The sequence below is a fragment of the Gymnoscopelus microlampas genome, assembly GCF_963454915.1.
Source record: "Gymnoscopelus microlampas genome assembly, chromosome: 7".
Classification (NCBI taxonomy): Eukaryota; Metazoa; Chordata; class Actinopteri; order Myctophiformes; family Myctophidae; genus Gymnoscopelus; species Gymnoscopelus microlampas.
In genome coordinates, this window is record NC_139944.1 from 20,183,648 (window position 1) to 20,202,906 (window position 19,259).

A 19,259-nucleotide genomic window follows, 5' to 3' on the forward strand; every position below is an offset into this window, starting at 1 on the left:
GCCTCTGATATGTAGTGGAGGAGAAGTAAAAGTACAGAAAATTGGAAATACTCCACAGTACTTGAGTAAATGTACTTACATGTAGTTACTTTACACCACTGGCAATAAAGACATACAAACACAAACAAAGAAGAAATTGATACAGATAAGCCAACATTAGAGCCAAAAGGTAGAAGAAAAAAAAAACATTGAAAAGTGAACAGAAATAGAGAGTTCTTGCAGTTTTCCTATTTTTTGAGTTATTGTTGAGTTTTATTGTGGCGGTTGGCATCCATAAACGTTGCTCTACCGCCACCTACTGGATTGTGCCTACTGGAACAGCTTCACATTGCAACATGTTGACATGATTTATCCACTCCAATTCCCACTCTCGCGACAGGATCTACTTCCGTCATCAATCGGGATCGATTGGAAAAGTTTTACCAAAGATCTCCTTTGATTTTACTCTTTTTATAGTCTGTATTTTGTGATTTTAATGTAAATCCATATGGTCTTCGCAGGGATCCATGGATCGAGTTGCGCCGACAGGCATGGTGATTTCACATGACATTTGTTGCAGTTTGTTGCTATGGATGGCAGTTCTGCTGTTGTGCATGTTTGCAAACTAAGGTCATTTTATGTGTGATCTACTTATCCATGGATCCAAGACGGTCATCTGTCATGACAGTCATGTATCAGGGCTAGTGATCTACAGTACACGATTAGCCTTAGTTAAGACTATCATATATTATCGATTTGACATTTTCATATCTTTAAAGTAAAAGTCATACTCGATTAAATACATTTAGTAGCCTATAGTAGTCTTGATCCAAGGCTAGTACATGATGTACAGTAGTTAAGGTAGTGCATTAACTGTAGCCTACACACCAACAACCATTGATCAGTCAGTGATATCAGCTACCATCGTATATATTTCATAACATTTAGAGGCAAATGTAAAGTAAGGCATTCAGTTCGTGTGAACAGGTTTTGCTCTCAAAATACTTAGATTTGTTTTTCTTCTTCAAACTTGCAGATTGGTTTGTTTAGGGGCGTTATTTTTGGTCATAGGCCTACATAAAACGCCATAAGAGCACCTGTCTGCAATTTGTAACTGGTCCAAGGAAAAGTCGTCAGAACACCAGCAATGTCTTGATGAATTGAATACATAGGAGTGACAGGACCACAATGGAAACAAGCCCTTAGGGCTTTTTGTGTTATCCTTTTAGCATCATTGTATAATCGTACCACTGTAGTACTATTTTGAAAACTGTTAAATAAAGTAAATCAATCAAAACGTGTGGTTAGCGTATGAATTCCCCCAGCCCTGTGTTCCATCAAAGCTAAAATCCCTAACCCCAAGCCTAAACCTAAACTGAAGGAACAGGACTGAGGGGAAATAGGCATGTCTGCCCCAGTCCACAGTGTCTCCAAAGTCAGTCTCACACTTCTTAATTTAGATGCACTTGAACATTTAAACTACCTGTAATCTGCCAATATTTAACATTTAACCAAGCCTTGCTTTATGAAGACCTAGATCTGAAAAACAAAACCATGTGAAAACACAAAAATGCACAGTTGGGAAATGTTTTGCCCTCTGGTCAAACTGAGTCAATCATTACACAGAGGGTACACATCAAGTCCAGTCAGCCTCTGGCCAGATTTACCACACTATACTGTTGAGGGAGATTATTTCAGCGCTGCTCACATATCTCTGTTTCCTAACATTTTGCAAAGGTAGGCAACCATCACAGGCTTCAATTTTATTATTTTAGAGTGAAATGTTTAACTAGTTTGATTAGCATTTTAATCCACATGACACATCTTAAGGCGTATGGACATCTTTTTAGGGTAGCTACATCTGCTAAGCAGTTGATTCCATGATGTTTTCTTTTTATCATTTTGATTGTTTTATTTATTATGTACAATATGGATTTCTCATTCCTCAGGTGCTTCCTGTAACAACCTCTTGAGCTGTCCCCCATGGCTCGTGTTCTCTCCCTGTTTCGGCCTTCATCTCTCCTGGTGAGGAGCTCTCTAGGCTGCAGAATGTCATTGGACTCACGGGCGCGAGAGGTGTTCGGCGCAGCGGTGGAAGCAGTACAGCCAAACATCGTGGTCCGGCGGAGCATAGAGCGCAAAGAAGACTCCATACTTATCGATGGCCGCTCTTTCATGCTCAGACACAACCTGCACTTGGTAGGATTCGGCAAAGCCGTGCTGGGAATGGCCGCGGAGGCGGAGAGGATTTTAGGGGACCACCTTGTCAAAGGAGTGATCAGTGTGCCGCGCGGTATTCAGGAGACGTTACGGCATCACGGGAAAGAGTAAGCAGAAACCTTATAGTGGTAACACCTACTGTACCCACTATGCCAGTGAGACAGGGTTGCCCTAATGTTTTCTCATTTCCATCTCAGACAGATGCTTTTAAAAAATGACAGCTCTATCAAAGTAATGGAGGGAGCTAAACACAACTTGCCTGATACTGATGCCCAGAATGCAGCTGAATGCATCAAGCAGCTAGCCAGTGAACTGACGGAAACAGACTTGCTACTTGTACTCATTTCAGGTACAATAAAAAATGTATTATATTAACCACTTAGCCGATCTACAAGATCACAATGCGTCACAATAATGCGTTGTGAGCTTGTAGATGTGCAACTTCTTTTCTTTTTTTTAATTCACAACTTTTGACAATTGCCACATAAAATAGGGACGCCAGTTTTAAAGTGGGTGATCATCATGTTCCCACTTTACATGAAGTCATATGTTCCAATCAATGTAGACTGTAATCTTTAACAGGGTTGTTGACATCTTTCATAGGTGGAGGCTCTGCGCTCCTACCAGCACCCATCCCACCGATCTCCCTACAAGAGAAACAGGATGTAACGCGTAAACTTGCCGGTGCTGGTGCCACTATTCAGGAGCTGAACACTGTACGCCGTGCCCTGTCCATGTTGAAGGGTGGGGGGCTTGCACACTGTGCTTACCCTGCTCAGGTAAATGCTTAATGCTTTTTTTAATTGTTCTGATAAATTAACTAATCCCAACCCCAGTAGTTTAATAACAGACTGGTATCACCTCTACAGGTCATTGCACTTGTACTGTCTGATGTGATTGGAGATCCACTTGACCTGATAGCCAGCGGGCCCACAGTGCCGAGTCAGGTGTGTTCAGAGGACGTCTGGTCGATCCTTGAGCGTTACAAGGTCTCCCCCTCTCTCCCGGACTCTGTAAAGGAAGTCCTTGGAAGGGCAAGTCCACGGGGCCAAGAGAGAAAGGGGCAATCGGACAGCGGCGGGCATGTCCTCAATGCTGTGATCGGCTCCAATAGCATTGCTCTTCAGTGTGCAGGCCGCCGTGCGATAGAATTAGGTTTCCGTCCTGTTGTGCTTTCACCAGGAGTCTGTGGCGATGTAAGGGCAGTGTCCCGCCTGTACGGCCTACTGGGGCGGTTTGCCTCTTCTCAGCACGCGCCTCCTCCTGAACTTGTAGCTGAAGTGTTGAAGTTGGGGCCTGAGGTTGGCGTACAGAGCTGGGACCTGCACCGTGTGATGCGAGTCCTGGATGAAGGGCGTACAGAAGGCTGGGGTGCTACATGCGTGTTGGCGGGGGGCGAGCCTACTGTTGAGCTAACAGGCAAAGGGCGGGGTGGGCGTAACCAGGAGCTGGCTCTGCGAGTGGGGCTGGAATTTAAGGGCATGGAACTCCCACCGAAGGGTCCTGTATTCCTGAGTGGTGGAACTGATGGCCAGGATGGACCCACTGAGGCAGCAGGGGCCGTCACCGATGGAGGGTTGTGGGAAGAAGCACAAGCACAAGGACTTGACATTGATGGCACCATTTCTAACAATGATTCTTTTACTTTCTTTTCACAACTCTCTGATGGGCAGCGTCTACTTGTACCTGGTCTAACAGGCACTAATGTGATGGATGTGCACATGCTAATTGTCCCCTCACTTCCCACTAACACATAATGAACTAAACCACAAAGCATAATACCAACAAGGCAACCTATAGTTATGCATAGATGAAGCACTTCAGCACCCAAGGTGGAGGAATTTGCAGGCAGTGACATACTGTACGTACATAAGTACAGTGTCATTACAATTGCATCAGTTTGCGGCTCATCCATAAACAGTTGGATGAGGATAAAGGATTACATTTTTGTTAAGCCAAGTCCCGCAATTTGTGAAAAAACACTTACACACCGTTTCCTAAACATTTACCACAATATGTAAAATTATGACGTTTTTATATTATTGTTACAAACTTATGTTCCTGCTGTTAATTATGGCCAACCAGTTGATGAAATTGCAGATTTAGGCTTTAACCTTTTCTTATATGAAATATACAAGACCATTGGGATTCTATGGAATATTATTAACATGTATTCTATTGCTAGTTTGAACAATTCAATGAAATATGTATTATTACAAATAAATGATCTATTATTAGTGTAGGGCTTGACTTTTCCAGCCACATGGTGCAGAGCAACAGTGTTAAAGTTACAAGCCGTAGAAAGACATGCTGTCCTCTCTATAGGTGAAATTAAATCAATCATGGTGACTGAGAACTTTAATCCATGAGGATGCTAAAATCTACAGTTTACATGAAATAAACATGATTTGGAGGTTGCACTCTGTATAGGTCTATAATATATTTAATGAGGGAATTTTAATACAGAATGTATCAAAACCTTTTTTTATTGCATCTGAATCTTTATAATCAATTAAAGTAAATTGAGAAAATCAAGTGATGGTGGTCTGATTTAATTTAAAACAGGCAATAACAGGCAAATATTAGTTTACAATGGTGCACCAACCCCTCTCCCCCTCCTGTTACTCTACTAGGTTTCATACCCCCCACCCTATAGTGCTATTTCTATATGATAAAGACTCAAATATTTGTTTTGTATTTTTCATTTCTTTGAAGCACCTTGAGCAACATGCCTTGTATAAAAGGATCTATAGGACAGCCAGGTGTAGCCATGAGCACATTTTATATCAATCGGGTCATTTGCACAGGACTGCAAACTACAAAACTGCACATTAAGTCCGTTACGTCATAATTACCATGCAACACAGATGATTCGTACTAGTCTTCACTTAAGACAAAGTAATGTCATGAGATGGTCCATTGTTGATGGCAGTTTCCCTGGCAGTGCCACTGCATTCTTCATGGAAGAGCAGCATAAGAATAACCCTGTCCACCTCAAAGTATTTATCAAAACAAAGCTTTCACAGCAGTCACTCTTACATAATTCAAAGCATCCTTGTGTGTCTATTGCAAGTTAGTCAAGACTGTTAATGCAAGCTTTATGTAGTTCCCCCAGCACTTAATCTCTAAGGTGATGACCAGCAGAAGTATTCTGATCATGTAATTTAAAAATGTCAAATGTATTATACATTTTTGTACAACACATTGTCTTGCATAACAAAATATAATAACTTGTCTCACTTTTTTGGACAGCACAATATGTATGTCTGCTTCCAAAAACCAATGTCTAGTTATCTTCACTCCCAGTATGCCCAAGCATAATCAACTGCAATGTTCCTGGAAAGCCCTGTTATCCAGCCATCTGGCTACTAGTGATAAGAGTGCAGCTCCACATATCAGGCTGAGTATCTTAGAAGAATGTTTGTTCTTAATCCGCCATCTTGATCCCTTATGGTAAACATGTTGTTGGAGAGGCTACAGAGTTGAATAACTAGATAGATAATGGGCATAGAGATATGAATATAACGTGATGAGACATGTGAGATTTTCTAAATAATCACTAGTAAGGCTGGGCAATATATCAATATTATATAAATATTGTTATTTGACACTAGTTATTGTCTGGGATTTTGGATAATAGGGCATATGTTTTGTCTTTTCCTGGTTTTAAAAATGGGATGATCTTACCTGACTAGTGTAGGTGCTCTATTATTTTCCTGTACCATTTTGTATAGGCTTGGGTATTACTAATGATTATTTATAGAAAATCTCAGTTTCTAAATATTTTGTGAAAGCACCAATAGTAATCCCCACAATATTAATATCAAGGTATTTGGTCAATAATATTGTGATATTGTATTGTGTCCATATCGCCCAGTCTTGGACACCAGCAGGTGCATCCTTCCTTCCTCTTAACTGAAATTGCTTCATTATCCAGTAACTTGAAGGCACATTTCAGGAACTCAGCAAAACTTGAATCAGCTGACGTGTTGGACATGGAACAAATACAGTATGTATGGTTGTCAAAGGTCCATAGTCCTGTAATGTGGTATTTATTCTCTGTGAGTCTTGATAGGTTCTCCTGCTGCAATGTCCCTAAGAGGATGAAAAATAAAACAAATTCACATAAAAGAAAAGAAGTATGATAATGCAATTAGTCTGGGATGGCTCAGGGTGGCACAGGGTTAGTCTGGGATGGCTCAGGGTAGAAGACAGGGTTAAGCAATTAAAAATGGGATTGGTATTTAAGATCGTCAAAGGGGCAGTGCCCTCAATACCCTCATACCTGACTAAATACTTCTCCAAAGTGAGTGACACCCACAGCCACAATACAATACTTGTGTTATCCCTTGTTGTGTCCCAGCTTGTTGTGTGTACTGTAAAATAGACAGCAGTTAACTACCCACTGTGCATTGCCTTTTCTTCTATCTTCTGTGAGGTCAAAGCACATCTGTGTGTCTGATATGCTTGCAACAAGTGCCTGTGGCACACAGAGGAAAATATGACAAGTACGCAGCAGGACAACTCAGAACGCAAAAGGTAAACGAGCTAGAAGCAGAGCTGAAAAAAGCAATCCGTGTTCACCAAAAGGCAAGAGATATATATGGCAGGTCTTTTCAACTGATTGTGACCCAGGGACCACAATCCTGACTGAAGAATCAACCTGGGGACCACTGCTGTGCGAAGTAGGGAAATGGATTAAGATTAGGTTTTTTCTTGAGTTGCACACAATCTGTCTATTCTTGGCTATATATTGGTGGTGGTGGACAGGGACAGAGAAATGTAGTTGCACAAGGTAATTAACACTTAATTGCTTTTGCAGTAAGCTCTGGGAATTCTGCCTGACAACTCATCCAGAACTTCACAAGGGACTGTGTTTCATACATTTTCCTCTTCAGTCTGTGGATCTTAATGAGCTGATCCCCTTTTTTAGCAGTTAAGCTTGAAGTACTTTTGGAATTTAAGCACAAGCCTCCTCAAGTAGCTACTGATAATGATCATGTCTTTAATTCCACTGTCCTCATATCACACAAATACCAACGGCTGTGTCTAAGCTTCTCCAAATTTAAATAATATGAAATTATGAAGGAGAAAAAAAAGGGGGGTGGGAGGTACCATTCACTTTCTTACATTAATTACTAAATGCATGGTCAGGGACTAGCCTGGTAAACCCTCCCTCCGGAAATCTCATTTCCATTTGATTCCAGGAGTGAGTCTGGCATGAACGCCCATTCTGCAATATTGGCTGTGTTCTGGAGTTGGGCGGGAGTAATACCATTGACTGACAACCCCTTCAGCCAATGATCGTTTTCCCCCTTCAGCCAATCAGCAGTTCATTTTTACCACCTCCAGACTATGTGACGCAACGGGACTTTTGAGACGGCCATGCCCAAAATAGGTTGCCTTATTGGGATACATGCGTGTCATTCCCCGCCCCTGCCGGTTCTCTGAATTTATATTTTTAAATAGGCTCTGTCATGATTAATTGACCACATATATGAAGTTAAACAACTAAATTCTATCCAAACGTGCCTCAAAAAAAGAAGTTTGAGACCGTTTTAAGAACAAAACTAAGAAGTGAAGGCACTCGGACAACAACAATGGCTGCCGTTCGTCTTTTGTCGGCGGCACTCAGGCTGCACTCGGCTTCATTCGGGCTCACTCGAACTCGCCACCTGATTGGCCAACTGTCGCTGTCAATCACAGAACGATGTGCGACGACGCTGATATGCTCGGTTTGCTGGTAATTCCGCTAGAAACTCCCACAATGGGAAATCATGCCAGACTCACTCCTGGAATCAAATGGAAATGAGATTTCCGGGGGGAGGGTTTACCAGGCTAGGTCAGGGACCACATGCAATACCTTCCAAAATATCATGGCTGAAAGGTGAGTTTCAGACTTGTTTCAAAGTCTACACTCAGCTCGCAAAGGAATTCTGTTTTTTGCTCACCGTTCGCTGTTAATGCAGCTTCAGATGTACCAGAGGACCTCACAATCGAAGTAATTGATGTTCAGCGTAATGCAAATTTGACAAATACATTTGAGACTGTGGATCTGGACTCATTCTATCAATACCTACAACAGATGTACCCCAAGATGACTGACGTTGCCTCATAAATCCTTTGCATGTTTGGGACTACATCTGTATCTCTTGTGAGCAGGCTTTCTTTATAATGAACATGAACATTAACAAATCCTAGCAAACGGCACACTGACATCTAAATGACATTATGACAGGCTGGTTAGAGCCAACTTAGGGATGTCAGTAGCCCCTTTCGGGTCCCTGTTTACCTTTTAGCGGCGCTAGCCGCTCTATACCTTTAGGTATATACCTTTAGGTATAGAGCGGATCCTGCTCCTACTTTGTCCGTGTTCACCGCCAACGTTCTGATTGGTCAGACCCGTCAACGTTCTGATTGGTCAGACCCGTCAACAAAGTGATTGGTCAAGCTTCACGTGACACATGGCTATAAACACATTATAAACACATATCGATGACAAAATGTATCAAAGGCGCCGCTACCTTCACACAGGGTGTGATTTTTTTGTATTTGGGAAGGCGGTATCCAGGGTCCCTTGTCGCTCAAAGCACTCTCTCTCGTAGTCGCGGGTACCAAGAGCAATACTAGCGCGCGGTTAATCTGCATTAATGCGCTCGGATCGGCGATGCCGTTTAACATTTTTAATAATTTAGTAAAACTTAAGCTCCTCTCTCACACTCTGCTCCACTTCCCATGTCCCGCCTCCCCGCGTTGTGATTGTCATGCAAGCATGTAGGAGCTCGCCAATCAGAGGCAGTACCGTAGGACCATAGAGGTATGCGTAGGACGCGCAGCTTGTCAGTGACCACGGGGAGGCGGGACATGGGAAGTGGAGCAGAGTGTGAGAGAGGAGCTTAAGTTTTACTAAATTATTCAAAATGTTAAACGGCATCGCCGATCCGAGCGCATTAATGCAGATTAACCGCACGCTAGTATTGCTCTTTTTGGTACCTTTGAGAAATCTCTGCAACTTCTAAGCGACGAGCTATTAGCCCGAGACGAGACAGTGGTACCCGCGACTACGAGAGAGAGTGCTTTGAGCGACAAGGGACCCTGGATACCGCCTTCCCAAATACAAAAAAGGTAAACAGGGTCCCGAAAGGGGCTAGGATGTCAGGTGTCTGGAAGCAGCAATTAAAGAATACAATGTTCGATGCAGACATGTAAGCAAAATGCATTGCCATGGGAGCATAGTGTGTGCTGATCCGGCCCACATGAAGATGCATTTTGCCCAGTCAGGCCTGTGTGACCTAAAATTAGTTTGACACCCCTGTACTAGGCCATCTGAAGGGACATGGGTGCATGGACACCTACCATCCGCTGAGGTGAGGTGCAGTATCAGGTGTGCCTCCATTCTGCCCTGTACCTGAATAGCAAACACATTGTAAGCACACAGTACTGAATAACAAACAAACACATTGTAAATACACAGTACTGAATAACAAACACACTGTATTGTAAGCACACAGTACTGAATAACAAACACATTGTAAATACACAGACTGTACTGAATAACAAACATATTGTTAATACACAGACTGTACTGAATAACAAACATATTGTTAATACACAGACTGTACTGAATAACAAACATATTGTTAATACACAGACTGTGCTGAATAGCAATCTCCTAGCACTGATTAACACAGTAATAAATAACACAATACTAAAGAACAAAGGCACAGTACTAAAAAACAAACACATTGTACTGTACAAAACATAGCACAACCCCACAAGTGCTGACCAGACATGTTTTTTTCTTTCAAGCATGAGCTCAACAGAAACACTCACCTTGTCTGTAATACATGTCATTCACAGTGTTTCCATAGACCTTCCATGCAAAGTGAATGGCAATCAGACTGAAAACCAACCAGCTGAACAGTATCTTGAATATGGACACTCTCATATCATTAGCAAGCCAGTCGTCCACGAATTCAGAGAGAAAAGACACGAAGCTGTCAACAATACGAGACAAAAACTCAAAGTCCCACGGCTCCTCCATTGTTGGCAGTTATTTGGTAAGTATCTTAAATGAAAACATAACGTTGTGTCGATAACATGTCGTTATTCTAGAGATGACTTTGGTGGATGTTTTACATTAACCTAGCTTGCTATGCTGAAGGCTCTTCTTCTTGAGAATAGGCGCCCGTCGTTGGTTGGTGCATTGCTGCCTCCTGCTGTTGGTCTTGGGTACTGCACACTGTTGGTGCATTGCTGCTTCCTGCTGTTGGCCTTGAGTACTGCACACTGTTGGTGTATTAGTGCCTCCTGCTGTTGGCCTTGGGTACTGCACACTGTTTCCGCACTAGAGGAATCAGCCTGACAGCTCACTTCAAAGGCATAGAAATAGCTTGAGTAATAATCTTCACGTTGTTTCATATAATGATGCTCTGTGTATCCACATTTTCCATAACGGATTAATAAACGAGCATCTATGCAATAGGCGTTTTAATCCACATTTCTCTTTACCAGTGGTGGAATGTAACTAAAGTACATGTACTCAATACTGTACTAAAGTACAATTTTGAGGATTTTTTTCAATGTTCAGTATTTTTACTTCTACTCCACTACATCTCTAAGGCAAATGTTGTACTTTTTACTCCACTACAATTATTTGAAAACTTTAGTTACTAGTTACTTTGTAGATTTTTATTATTATTATTACAAAACATCCATTAACCACTTTATCCCTATATACTTTGGCTATTTTAAAATAGCAGATCTACAAGGCAAGCTCGACACGTTGTGAGCTTGTAGATCTGCTATTTTAAAAAGATTTGTATACATTTTGAACACTTGTGAAATAGGACATTCTGCATAATGAATACTTTTATTCTTGGTACTTGTCCACTGCTGCTCTTTACTGTCAGTGATTTTTCCAGAAACCGATTAAACCAGTTCAGTCGACTCAACATCACCTGGAACGTACCCCAAGGGGGCGGGACTACCGCAGTTACCGAGGTTCCTGATTGGCTGCGACCCATTAACGCTGCCCGTTGCTTATTGGTCGGCACGGCTGGTCATCAGGGATTCCGGATGTCGGCTGTCGCTAAGAGAGGAACATTTGTGTGTTTGTGATCTTGACAGCTTGTTAATGTTACCTTACCGGCTGCCATCACATCATCAAAGTTTACATTAAGGATTAAACCTATTTTTCCAACGCTTCAACGTCATTCAAATCGTAAGTTCTGTCTCTCAGACTTTATTGATAACCTTTTATTATGTGATGTACACATACAGTACATTCACACTTAAAGCCGAAGCCAGAAAATGGATCTCTGCTTTGCTAGCTGCTGATGTTAGTCTGTTAGCATCTAAGCTTGCCTTGGGGGGGTTTGCAGATATTCAATGTTGGGATATTTAAAAAACAATGTAGTTTGAAGACATGTCGGGGAATACAGTGTGAGTCAAGCAGATCATCCGACTGTTGGCTGTCTCAACGAACATATTTAGCTAGCTTGTTGCTTTTCGTTGTACTGTGTATTAAGTTTAAATATTAGCTAGAATAGCTACGGTACGTGTAACTATTTGAATTGAGAGATTAAATGTGTCTTGAATTCCAGATCCTTTTAAGTGTTATTATTGTAGGAGTTTTGAATTCTGAGGTCAGTTTTGCCTCGCTTTAATACAGTCCTGTCACCTGACCACTGATGCAAGAGATCCCTGTAACTCCCATTATTAGAGCCTAGAGGCTTTGATGTATCCATGACGACCAGGCTTTTAGGATGTGTTGGGCGCCTTAAAATAGCAAATCTACAAGCTCACACCCGCGTCGCGGTTGTGAGCTTGTAGGTCTGCTATTTTGGGCGCGCTACACCGCGGTACAACGAAGTTTAAATCAGACTCGCATCAATGTACTGTGTGAATATGCAACGGGTAATAAATAAAAATGCGATTTTCCCCCTGTTCTCCAGTGACTGGGATGGTAAGATGGAGAGAGAGAGACAACAAAACGAAGAGGCAGACGGCGTGAATACCTCTGACCTACTCTCTGAAAGCTCTGCTCCAACTGGTAAAAGGAAATACTTTTAGCCTCCTACATACCCACCCCCATACATTTGCATTCAAGCCCCAAAGCTCTGCTGCTCAAAACCGACATGGCTCTGTTTTTCCGCCCCTTCATTTAAAACAGCTGACACCCTGGCGACGTCCCTCTCCCTGCTGGGCAACCACATGTTTCCTGATCACATTGCACCGGCGGCGGTGGTGGTGGTGGAGAGAGAAGGGGATGGCAGCGTGAACCCAGAGGAGGACCCTCCTGCAGAGGTGCTGCTGCTGTCGGATGTCACAGCGGAGGAGGAGGAGGAGCAGCGGAGTCTGGATTCGGAGACCGAACCGAACAAGATGGAGGAGCCGCCGCCGGGCAACGTCACCACGGATGCCGAACCAGCTGACGGTGCAGCTGACAAAGAGGAGGAGGCGGCTGTGGGGAAAGACAGCCACGAGGACTCGGGGGAGTTTGTTGTCACTATGCTGGCCAGGGGCAAACTGGAAGAGCAAGGTGTGGGATTGAAGGGGAGGTCGTCTCCGCTGTCAGAAACAGGGATGGGGGTCCCTGATGCGCCTCACTTCCTGTCCCACCGCGACGAGGATGTGACCGCTGACAGCTGGCGGCAGCACAGGAAGCATGTTTTTGTGTTGAGTGAAGCCGGCAAGCCCATCTACTCCCGCTATGGCAGTGAAGAGGCGCTCTCCTCTACCATGGGAGTCATGATGGCTCTGGTGTCTTTTGTCCAGAGTAGCGACAACATGATCCGCTCAATCTATTCAGGTGAGAGCTCTTTTGACAGTCTGACATTGACTTTCTTTATGATAGTCCTTTTTAAAGGTACAGTCGGGGACTCATTTTAGTGAATTAAACAGTTTTAATAAATCTATATAGAGTACGGTATGTTAATACAGTATAATATGCATATCTGCGGTAAGAGGTGGTCTCACTGCTCTTCCATTGAGACATTTTTACCCTGGTGTCAGGTAGGACTACTACTGGTTAGTGGTTGACATGGTCAATAAAGTTGTTTGAAGCAGATGGTGCACCGGATTGGACACTAGCTGCGGTGCCATCTGTATTGTAGGTGGAACATATCGTTGTAATGACCTCTCCATCAGGAGATAATTGTATTTTTAATCCAACCCAGACAGTATTTAATGTCTAATCCTTTTTGCCTGTGTGTCTCCCCTCTCCCCTCCCATAAGATAAGCACACGGTGGTGTTCTCGCAGAAGGGTCCCCTGGTGCTGGTGTGTGTGTCCAGCACCCGTCAGTCCGAGCAGCAGCTGCGCGCTGAGCTCCTTTACGTCTACTATCAGATCATCAGCATGCTCACCCAGGCCAGCATCACTCGCATCTTCGAACACAAGAAGAACTACGACCTGCGAAGGCTACTGGCGGGCTCCGAGAAGATCCTGGACGGCCTCCTGGACCTGTTGGACTCAGACCCGAGCTTCTTACTGGCTGCGGTGCACTGCCTGCCCCTGGCCGCTTCTCTCAGGGACTCGCTGAGCCAGATCCTCCAGAAGGCCATCACCCCCAACCTGGTCTTCTCCATCCTCATCGCCAAGAACCAGCTGCTCACCATCGTCCAGGAGAAGACGGTCATCGAGGACGCCAGGCTGGAGCCGGCCGACGTCCACCTCCTGCTCAACCTCATCGGAGCCTCCTCGGCCTTCCAGGCCGGTGAGATCTGGACTCCCATTTGCCTCCCGCTCTTTAACCCGGACTGTTACTTTTACGCGTACATTTCGTACCTGGACCCCCCGGAATGCACTGTTTGCTTGCTGCTGCTCTCGACGGATAAGGAGGCCTTTTATGCCGTGGCTGAGTGCAAGAGGCGGATAGAGGAAGCCATGGTCACTCAGAACTCCCTGAGCCTCATAGCCAAAGCCCACTCGTACAGTGTCAGCCAGGTGGGCGTGTCAGACCTCAGACACTTCATGTACAAGCCCTTTGACGTGCCAGACAATCACCGCCAGCTCACTCAGTTCACCAGGTGTGTTGTGTTATGTTGCTTGTAATGTCCTAGACCTAAATAGATAGACCTAGATAGAATAGATAGATGTAATGTCCTAGACCTAAATAGATAGACCTTTTATTGATCTTGATGAATTATTTGTACCCCTTTTTCTCCACAATTTAGTCGTTTTGCCAATGAATTCCTCCCCGCGCACTGTGTTGTCACTGCTGTTGTACCCTACTGCCTCCCCCATCGGGAGGATGTAGGGCCTCCGTCCTACTCCTCCCGCCCAACACTCCCTGCTGACAGGTGTTGTGTTCGTAATAGACTGTTAGTGTAAGCCAGAGGTACCACGGTGAATCCGAACCCCTAGACTCCGCAGTGGTGGGCAGGTACTTTACCACTACGCCATCCAAGCGCCTCCAAACATCACATTACAGTCATTTAGCAGACGCTTTTATCCAAAGCGACTTACAATAAGTGCATTCAACATAGGTAGGCAAGAAAACTACTAATCACCAGAAGTCTTAAGTGTATTCTCAAACACACATTCACAGTGTCTATACAGTGCATCGCCTCAAGCTTAAGCAAAAAGAATTTGAGCAAATACACGCAGTCACAGTGACATTATGACATCACAGAAATCCTGATATCGCTACAGTGTCAACATTGTAATCAGTGCAACAACCGCACCCTACAGTGTTACCAAGAAGGAAACACCGGTGCTGGAATGTCGGTGTCAGTGGCCGTGCCGAATTGTCCAAGTCATATCACAGCGATTGTTAGCTCTGGTCCATAGTGTTAGGAGTTCTCTTTAATGCTATGTGACTCTTCAGGCATTTGTTTCATATCGCCGGCAGCGCAGTCTCTTGACTTTAGTGAAAATAAAGAATACACTTTTGCTACTCACCAAAACATAGACAGGTTTAATGTGTTGAAAGCCTACTCTCCTTGGTGGAAAGTCTCCCTCAGCCCCCCACCTTCTGTGTAAAAAAATACACAATTTAGTTGTTATACTTTTCATTGGTGCAATATTTATAAAACCCATAGACACACTTAACCACTTTCAACCACTTGGTGTTCCTATTTTGGGTATGTCATAATAGGCAGACATATTATTTTTCCCCGAAACCTTTCACCTGTAATGTCATGACCAACACAGGGATGTCAGGTTAGAGGTTAATGGTCCTCTTGTTGTGTTCTGCTGTGTTGTTTAAACTCCAGTGTCATCTCAGCTGTGGCTTGTACCACACCATCCACACCAACCGTGTTTGGCAGGTGATTTCTGTCATGTCCGACAGGTTGAGTTACTTCTGCAGCCAAGTCTGTTCTGGTGACAGTTCAGCGCGTGGCGGCTCTTTAGCTTCTTTGATTGGTTTAACCCCTTGGGCTGATATGGAAGCTGACCAGTCACTGTGAGCATATCACCCAATCACACAAGTCGTGAGCTAATTGCATAACTACATAAACCAGGTCAAAGTGCATAGACAATCTTAAGTAAAAAAAGATACAAGTGAGAAAATACACAGTTAATAATGCCAATTGGGTTAGTCTTTCAAAGACCAGTGCACAGACTGCACGCTATGTCACAGATGAATTAAAACAATCAATAATACATAATAATATGAATACAATCCTTAGGGGTACGTTTAACATAACTACTGTATGTGTACTGTGGACTCTTATTTTATTTAGTTAGTATTACATTTGTGTGTACATTTACTTGATGAGACTGAGTCCACATCGGCATGCATTATTGATGTGGTGTGGCACTCTGAGAAATGTGCTCTGTTTGAATTTAATTAGGTTACTATACAATGTGAGGGAATATAATGCTTACTGGTTACAGGGGGAAACAGAACCTGGAAATCTGTGACACTTGTAAATACAACATGATGGCATTAACCATAACGAGAATGACAAGTGACTTCAATTATTTAAAACGGATTAGTAGCATCGAGTGTCCAATTAATTATAGTACAGGGCTACCAGTGAGGCCGGCCTTGGTGGAAATCAAATTATGTGTGTGAACACTAGAGAAGCTTTATCAGTGGATGGACAGCTCTGAGTTCCATCTAGTCCACATTGCAAAATAGCAGCTTTTATCTGAAAAAAAAAACATTTCATGGTCCTTGTGTTTGTATTTCTGTACATATGAAAGGCCTCTGTGTCTCTATTTATATGTAGTCATGTACGCTTTGATGTGTTCATTGCTTGTAGCCCAGAGATGGAGGCCCCATACGGCAGTGAGGAGGAGAAGATGAGACTGCTGGATCTGTACCGGTACATGCACAGCCGCATCCACAGCTCATCACGACCACTTAAGCTCATCTACCACGTGGCTGAGAGGGAAACCCTGCTGGCCTGGGTATGTAGCAGGGTTATTACAGTGAACTAAAACTGAACTAAAACATTATTTGGTTAACTGAAAAACAAAATGAAATGAATGACTTCACTAAATGAAGCTGTATTGTTTATTTAAAACAAATCAAAATCACAGGAAATGTCCTTAGTTTTAGCCTTTGTCAACAATCTTTGTATGAATATTTCACTTCACACTATGAATTTGGTGATGCCTCACACATGTGGATTCTGGATGCTTTTATTCGTGCTGAAAAATCGGCCTCTTTTCGAAAAAGTATGTTGCTTGATCATTGCATAATATTCACGTTCTGTGTGGATGCTCATGACACAAACAGCAATTTAAATTCATACAAATTAATCACACAAAATAGACGCTCCCGGTGTGTACGAACCTTAATACTTCTTAACCACTTGAACCCTATTGTCCCTATACTGGGCATGCTATAATAGGCGAACATAGATGAAAAATTGAACATCTGCAAGCTGACAATGCGTGTTGTCAGCTTGTAGATCGGCTCTTTTCAGCAAAGAGATTTGGTGAATTTACAATTTTACATGGACTGGCTCCTCCTCCTAAAGGAATTTATTCGTAGGGAAAGGGACACAGGAAGTGGCACTATGTCAGATAACAGAGGGGACTGCGAGGTCCATGGTAGACGGATCACCAAAATGTTCTCTCCATCTAAGGTTGCTCAGATTGGAACCATCACCCAGTTGCACTTAGGAAGAGCCCCACCCACACTCATAGCATTCTAATGACAACTGAAACGGTGATTAAAAAATAACCAGACTTGTGATCACATCAAGATTTTTTTGAGTAGTTCTACTCTAATAATTGTTCTTAATATATGCCTTTTGTTGATTTGATTGGGTGTTTTGTTAACTATGTTCTGTTGTGATGTCTGTATGTTTGTTTTTGGGGACAACGGATAGAAGTTAGCATTAGCTAAATCCGGCATATTTACCACGTAATCATGTGTATGTATTACATCATGTCTTAAGTGTTCATTAATGTGCATTGTGCCGACCAAATAAAAAAGAATTAAGTAAAGTCTATAGGGGGAAAAGGAGGCCAAGGATAGATACCCTGGCGGACCCTGGTAAACAAAGTATATAGGGTTTAAGTGGTTGAAATTTGCTTCAAATAAAATGTGTTTGCCTTTCCCAATGCAGGTCACGAGCAAGTTTGAGCTGTACACCTGCTTCAGTCCCCTGGTCACCAAAGCCTGCGCCATCACTGCTATCACTAAGCTGCTACGGTGGATTAAGAAGGAAGAGGACCGACTCTTCATCCGATATCCCCCCAAGTATTCGACCACCCCCAACCCCAGTAAGAGCTCTCGTGGAGGGAAGTCTGACCAGCAGGACTCCACAGATAACGGCTTCTTGTCCCTCTTATAGGGCTAAGTACTGTAGATCTACCCCGCTTTCTCAACAATAGTTTGCACACTGGTGGTTACACGGATGTTTGGAAACCTCCAGACGTTGATACCTGAACTTAAGACTGACTGCTGGACTCAACACTACGTTTTTTCCCCCACTATTTAAGAAGCTGCATACTCCTTGGTAATTAATAAGATCTTTCCCCAACAAGAAAGCATGTCATTGCATTAGGATAGCGCTTTCAGCCAGATACAGTCAGGGAAAAACAACATAACGATATAGTACATTTTAAATTTACCTGTGGTAGAATTATTAAGTATCACTGCAATGATATTTAAATGTTTTTATATTTTATTAGTGTAACCAGGGAGGTTCTTTTCTTCCTTTCTTTTTTTTTCCTCACAGGCAGTGAATGTACCACATGAAAGATAATTTGCATATGGTCTTAACTGTTGCACTCAACACTTATGTCATTGGTACATTGTGCAAAATAGGGGAACAGGAACGTAAACTACCTTTCACAAACTGGAGCTTCTACAATCACAATTTGCTTTGCATCGTCGTGAAAAAACAGGATATGCAGGAAATCCAACACGTAGGCTATGATATTTGGGCTTCATAACTGGAATAACCGGAACTTGATTTCATTGTGTTAAACGATGCTTCTTATTCAGTTAATTTAAGCTAAGTTTGTCTTTTTTCATGTTGCATTTTACACAGGCAAAATTCTATATGGCGATCCTAGCTCTAATGTGATCATAAACCCAACTCACATGATCAACTGTGTTGCTGTCTTTATTGCTTGGACACAAATTCCTTTAGTCTCGTGAGGTCATCTGGTAAGCTAATACCCAAGTTACGCTGTCGTACGACGGTGTAGAGCGGTCTAAAATAGCTGATTTTCAGGATCACACTGCGTTGTAGATCAGCTACTTTCAGCATGGAACACCGCGACTAAGTAAACTGATGTGGAAATTATTTTACTCGGGATAAATATGGTCATGTGACGCTTTAGAGTAATGCCTGATTTATACTTGGGACGTGCATCATGTCGCACACCGAAAATAGCCGATCTACAAGCTTGTACACCTGCTATTTTTGGTACATGACACCAGTGCACAAGTACAAATCTGCTTTAAGATGCTCACATGATACTTTAGAGTACAGCGGACAATGGGGACCACAACGCTTTTGGATAGTTGGAATAAAGACAATTGCCCCATCTTAGCTACATGATGAGTATGCTATCACTTCAATCTTTGGAGAAAATATGTGTAGTATTATGAAATAAACCCAAGGTTGCACAAATCTATTTGCT

The 19,259-nt window shown here is 42.9% G+C and overlaps 3 protein-coding genes across 3 annotated transcripts; 2 read left to right on the forward strand and 1 right to left on the reverse strand.

Moving 5' to 3' along the window:
* The first annotated feature begins 404 nt into the window (after nt 1–404).
* Nucleotides 405–4,611, forward strand: glyctk (glycerate kinase). The gene is made up of 5 exons (XM_084063374.1): nt 405–533; nt 1,929–2,306; nt 2,397–2,548; nt 2,803–2,978; nt 3,069–4,611. Exons 2-5 carry the CDS (start codon nt 1,963–1,965, stop codon nt 3,954–3,956), a joined length of 1,560 nt encoding a protein of 519 aa, XP_083919500.1. The 5' UTR covers nt 405–533; nt 1,929–1,962; the 3' UTR covers nt 3,957–4,611.
* A 244-nt stretch (nt 4,612–4,855) lies between these two features.
* On the reverse strand, nt 4,856–10,379 carry tcta (T cell leukemia translocation altered). Its single transcript, XM_084063375.1, has 3 exons — nt 10,033–10,379; nt 9,556–9,607; nt 4,856–6,294 (listed from the first exon to the last, which is right to left on the reverse strand). The coding sequence occupies exons 1-3, from the start codon at nt 10,241–10,243 to the stop codon at nt 6,252–6,254; spliced, it is 306 nt and encodes a 101-aa protein (XP_083919501.1). The 5' UTR covers nt 10,244–10,379; the 3' UTR covers nt 4,856–6,251.
* Nucleotides 10,380–11,281: 902 nt separating this feature from the next.
* On the forward strand, nt 11,282–19,176 carry mon1bb (MON1 secretory trafficking family member Bb). The gene is made up of 6 exons (XM_084063247.1): nt 11,282–11,422; nt 12,156–12,253; nt 12,374–13,012; nt 13,438–14,230; nt 16,415–16,562; nt 17,732–19,176. Exons 2-6 carry the CDS (start codon nt 12,172–12,174, stop codon nt 17,957–17,959), a joined length of 1,890 nt encoding a protein of 629 aa, XP_083919373.1. The 5' UTR covers nt 11,282–11,422; nt 12,156–12,171; the 3' UTR covers nt 17,960–19,176.
* The last annotated feature ends 83 nt before the right edge of the window (nt 19,177–19,259 follow it).

Bases quoted from the DNA above. Each gene is read 5' to 3' on its own strand.
- glyctk (XM_084063374.1), top strand. From the start codon at position 1,963: ATGGCTCGTGTTCTCTCCCTGTTTCGGCCTTCATCTCTCCTGGTGAGG. The intron at 2,549-2,802 runs GTACAATAAAAA...CATCTTTCATAG, and splicing joins GCTACTTGTACTCATTTCAG to GTGGAGGCTCTGCGCTCCTA. The intron at 2,979-3,068 runs GTAAATGCTTAA...TCACCTCTACAG, and splicing joins ACTGTGCTTACCCTGCTCAG to GTCATTGCACTTGTACTGTC.
- tcta (XM_084063375.1), bottom strand. From the start codon at position 10,243: ATGGAGGAGCCGTGGGACTTTGAGTTTTTGTCTCGTATTGTTGACAGC. The intron at 9,608-10,032 runs GTGAGTGTTTCT...TTTGCTATTCAG, and splicing joins TGACATGTATTACAGACAAG to GTACAGGGCAGAATGGAGGC. The intron at 6,295-9,555 runs GTAGGTGTCCAT...TCATCCTCTTAG, and splicing joins GCACCTCACCTCAGCGGATG to GGACATTGCAGCAGGAGAAC.
- mon1bb (XM_084063247.1), top strand. From the start codon at position 12,172: ATGGAGAGAGAGAGACAACAAAACGAAGAGGCAGACGGCGTGAATACC. The intron at 14,231-16,414 runs GTGTGTTGTGTT...CATTGCTTGTAG, and splicing joins CAGCTCACTCAGTTCACCAG to CCCAGAGATGGAGGCCCCAT. The intron at 16,563-17,731 runs GTATGTAGCAGG...TTCCCAATGCAG, and splicing joins GGGAAACCCTGCTGGCCTGG to GTCACGAGCAAGTTTGAGCT.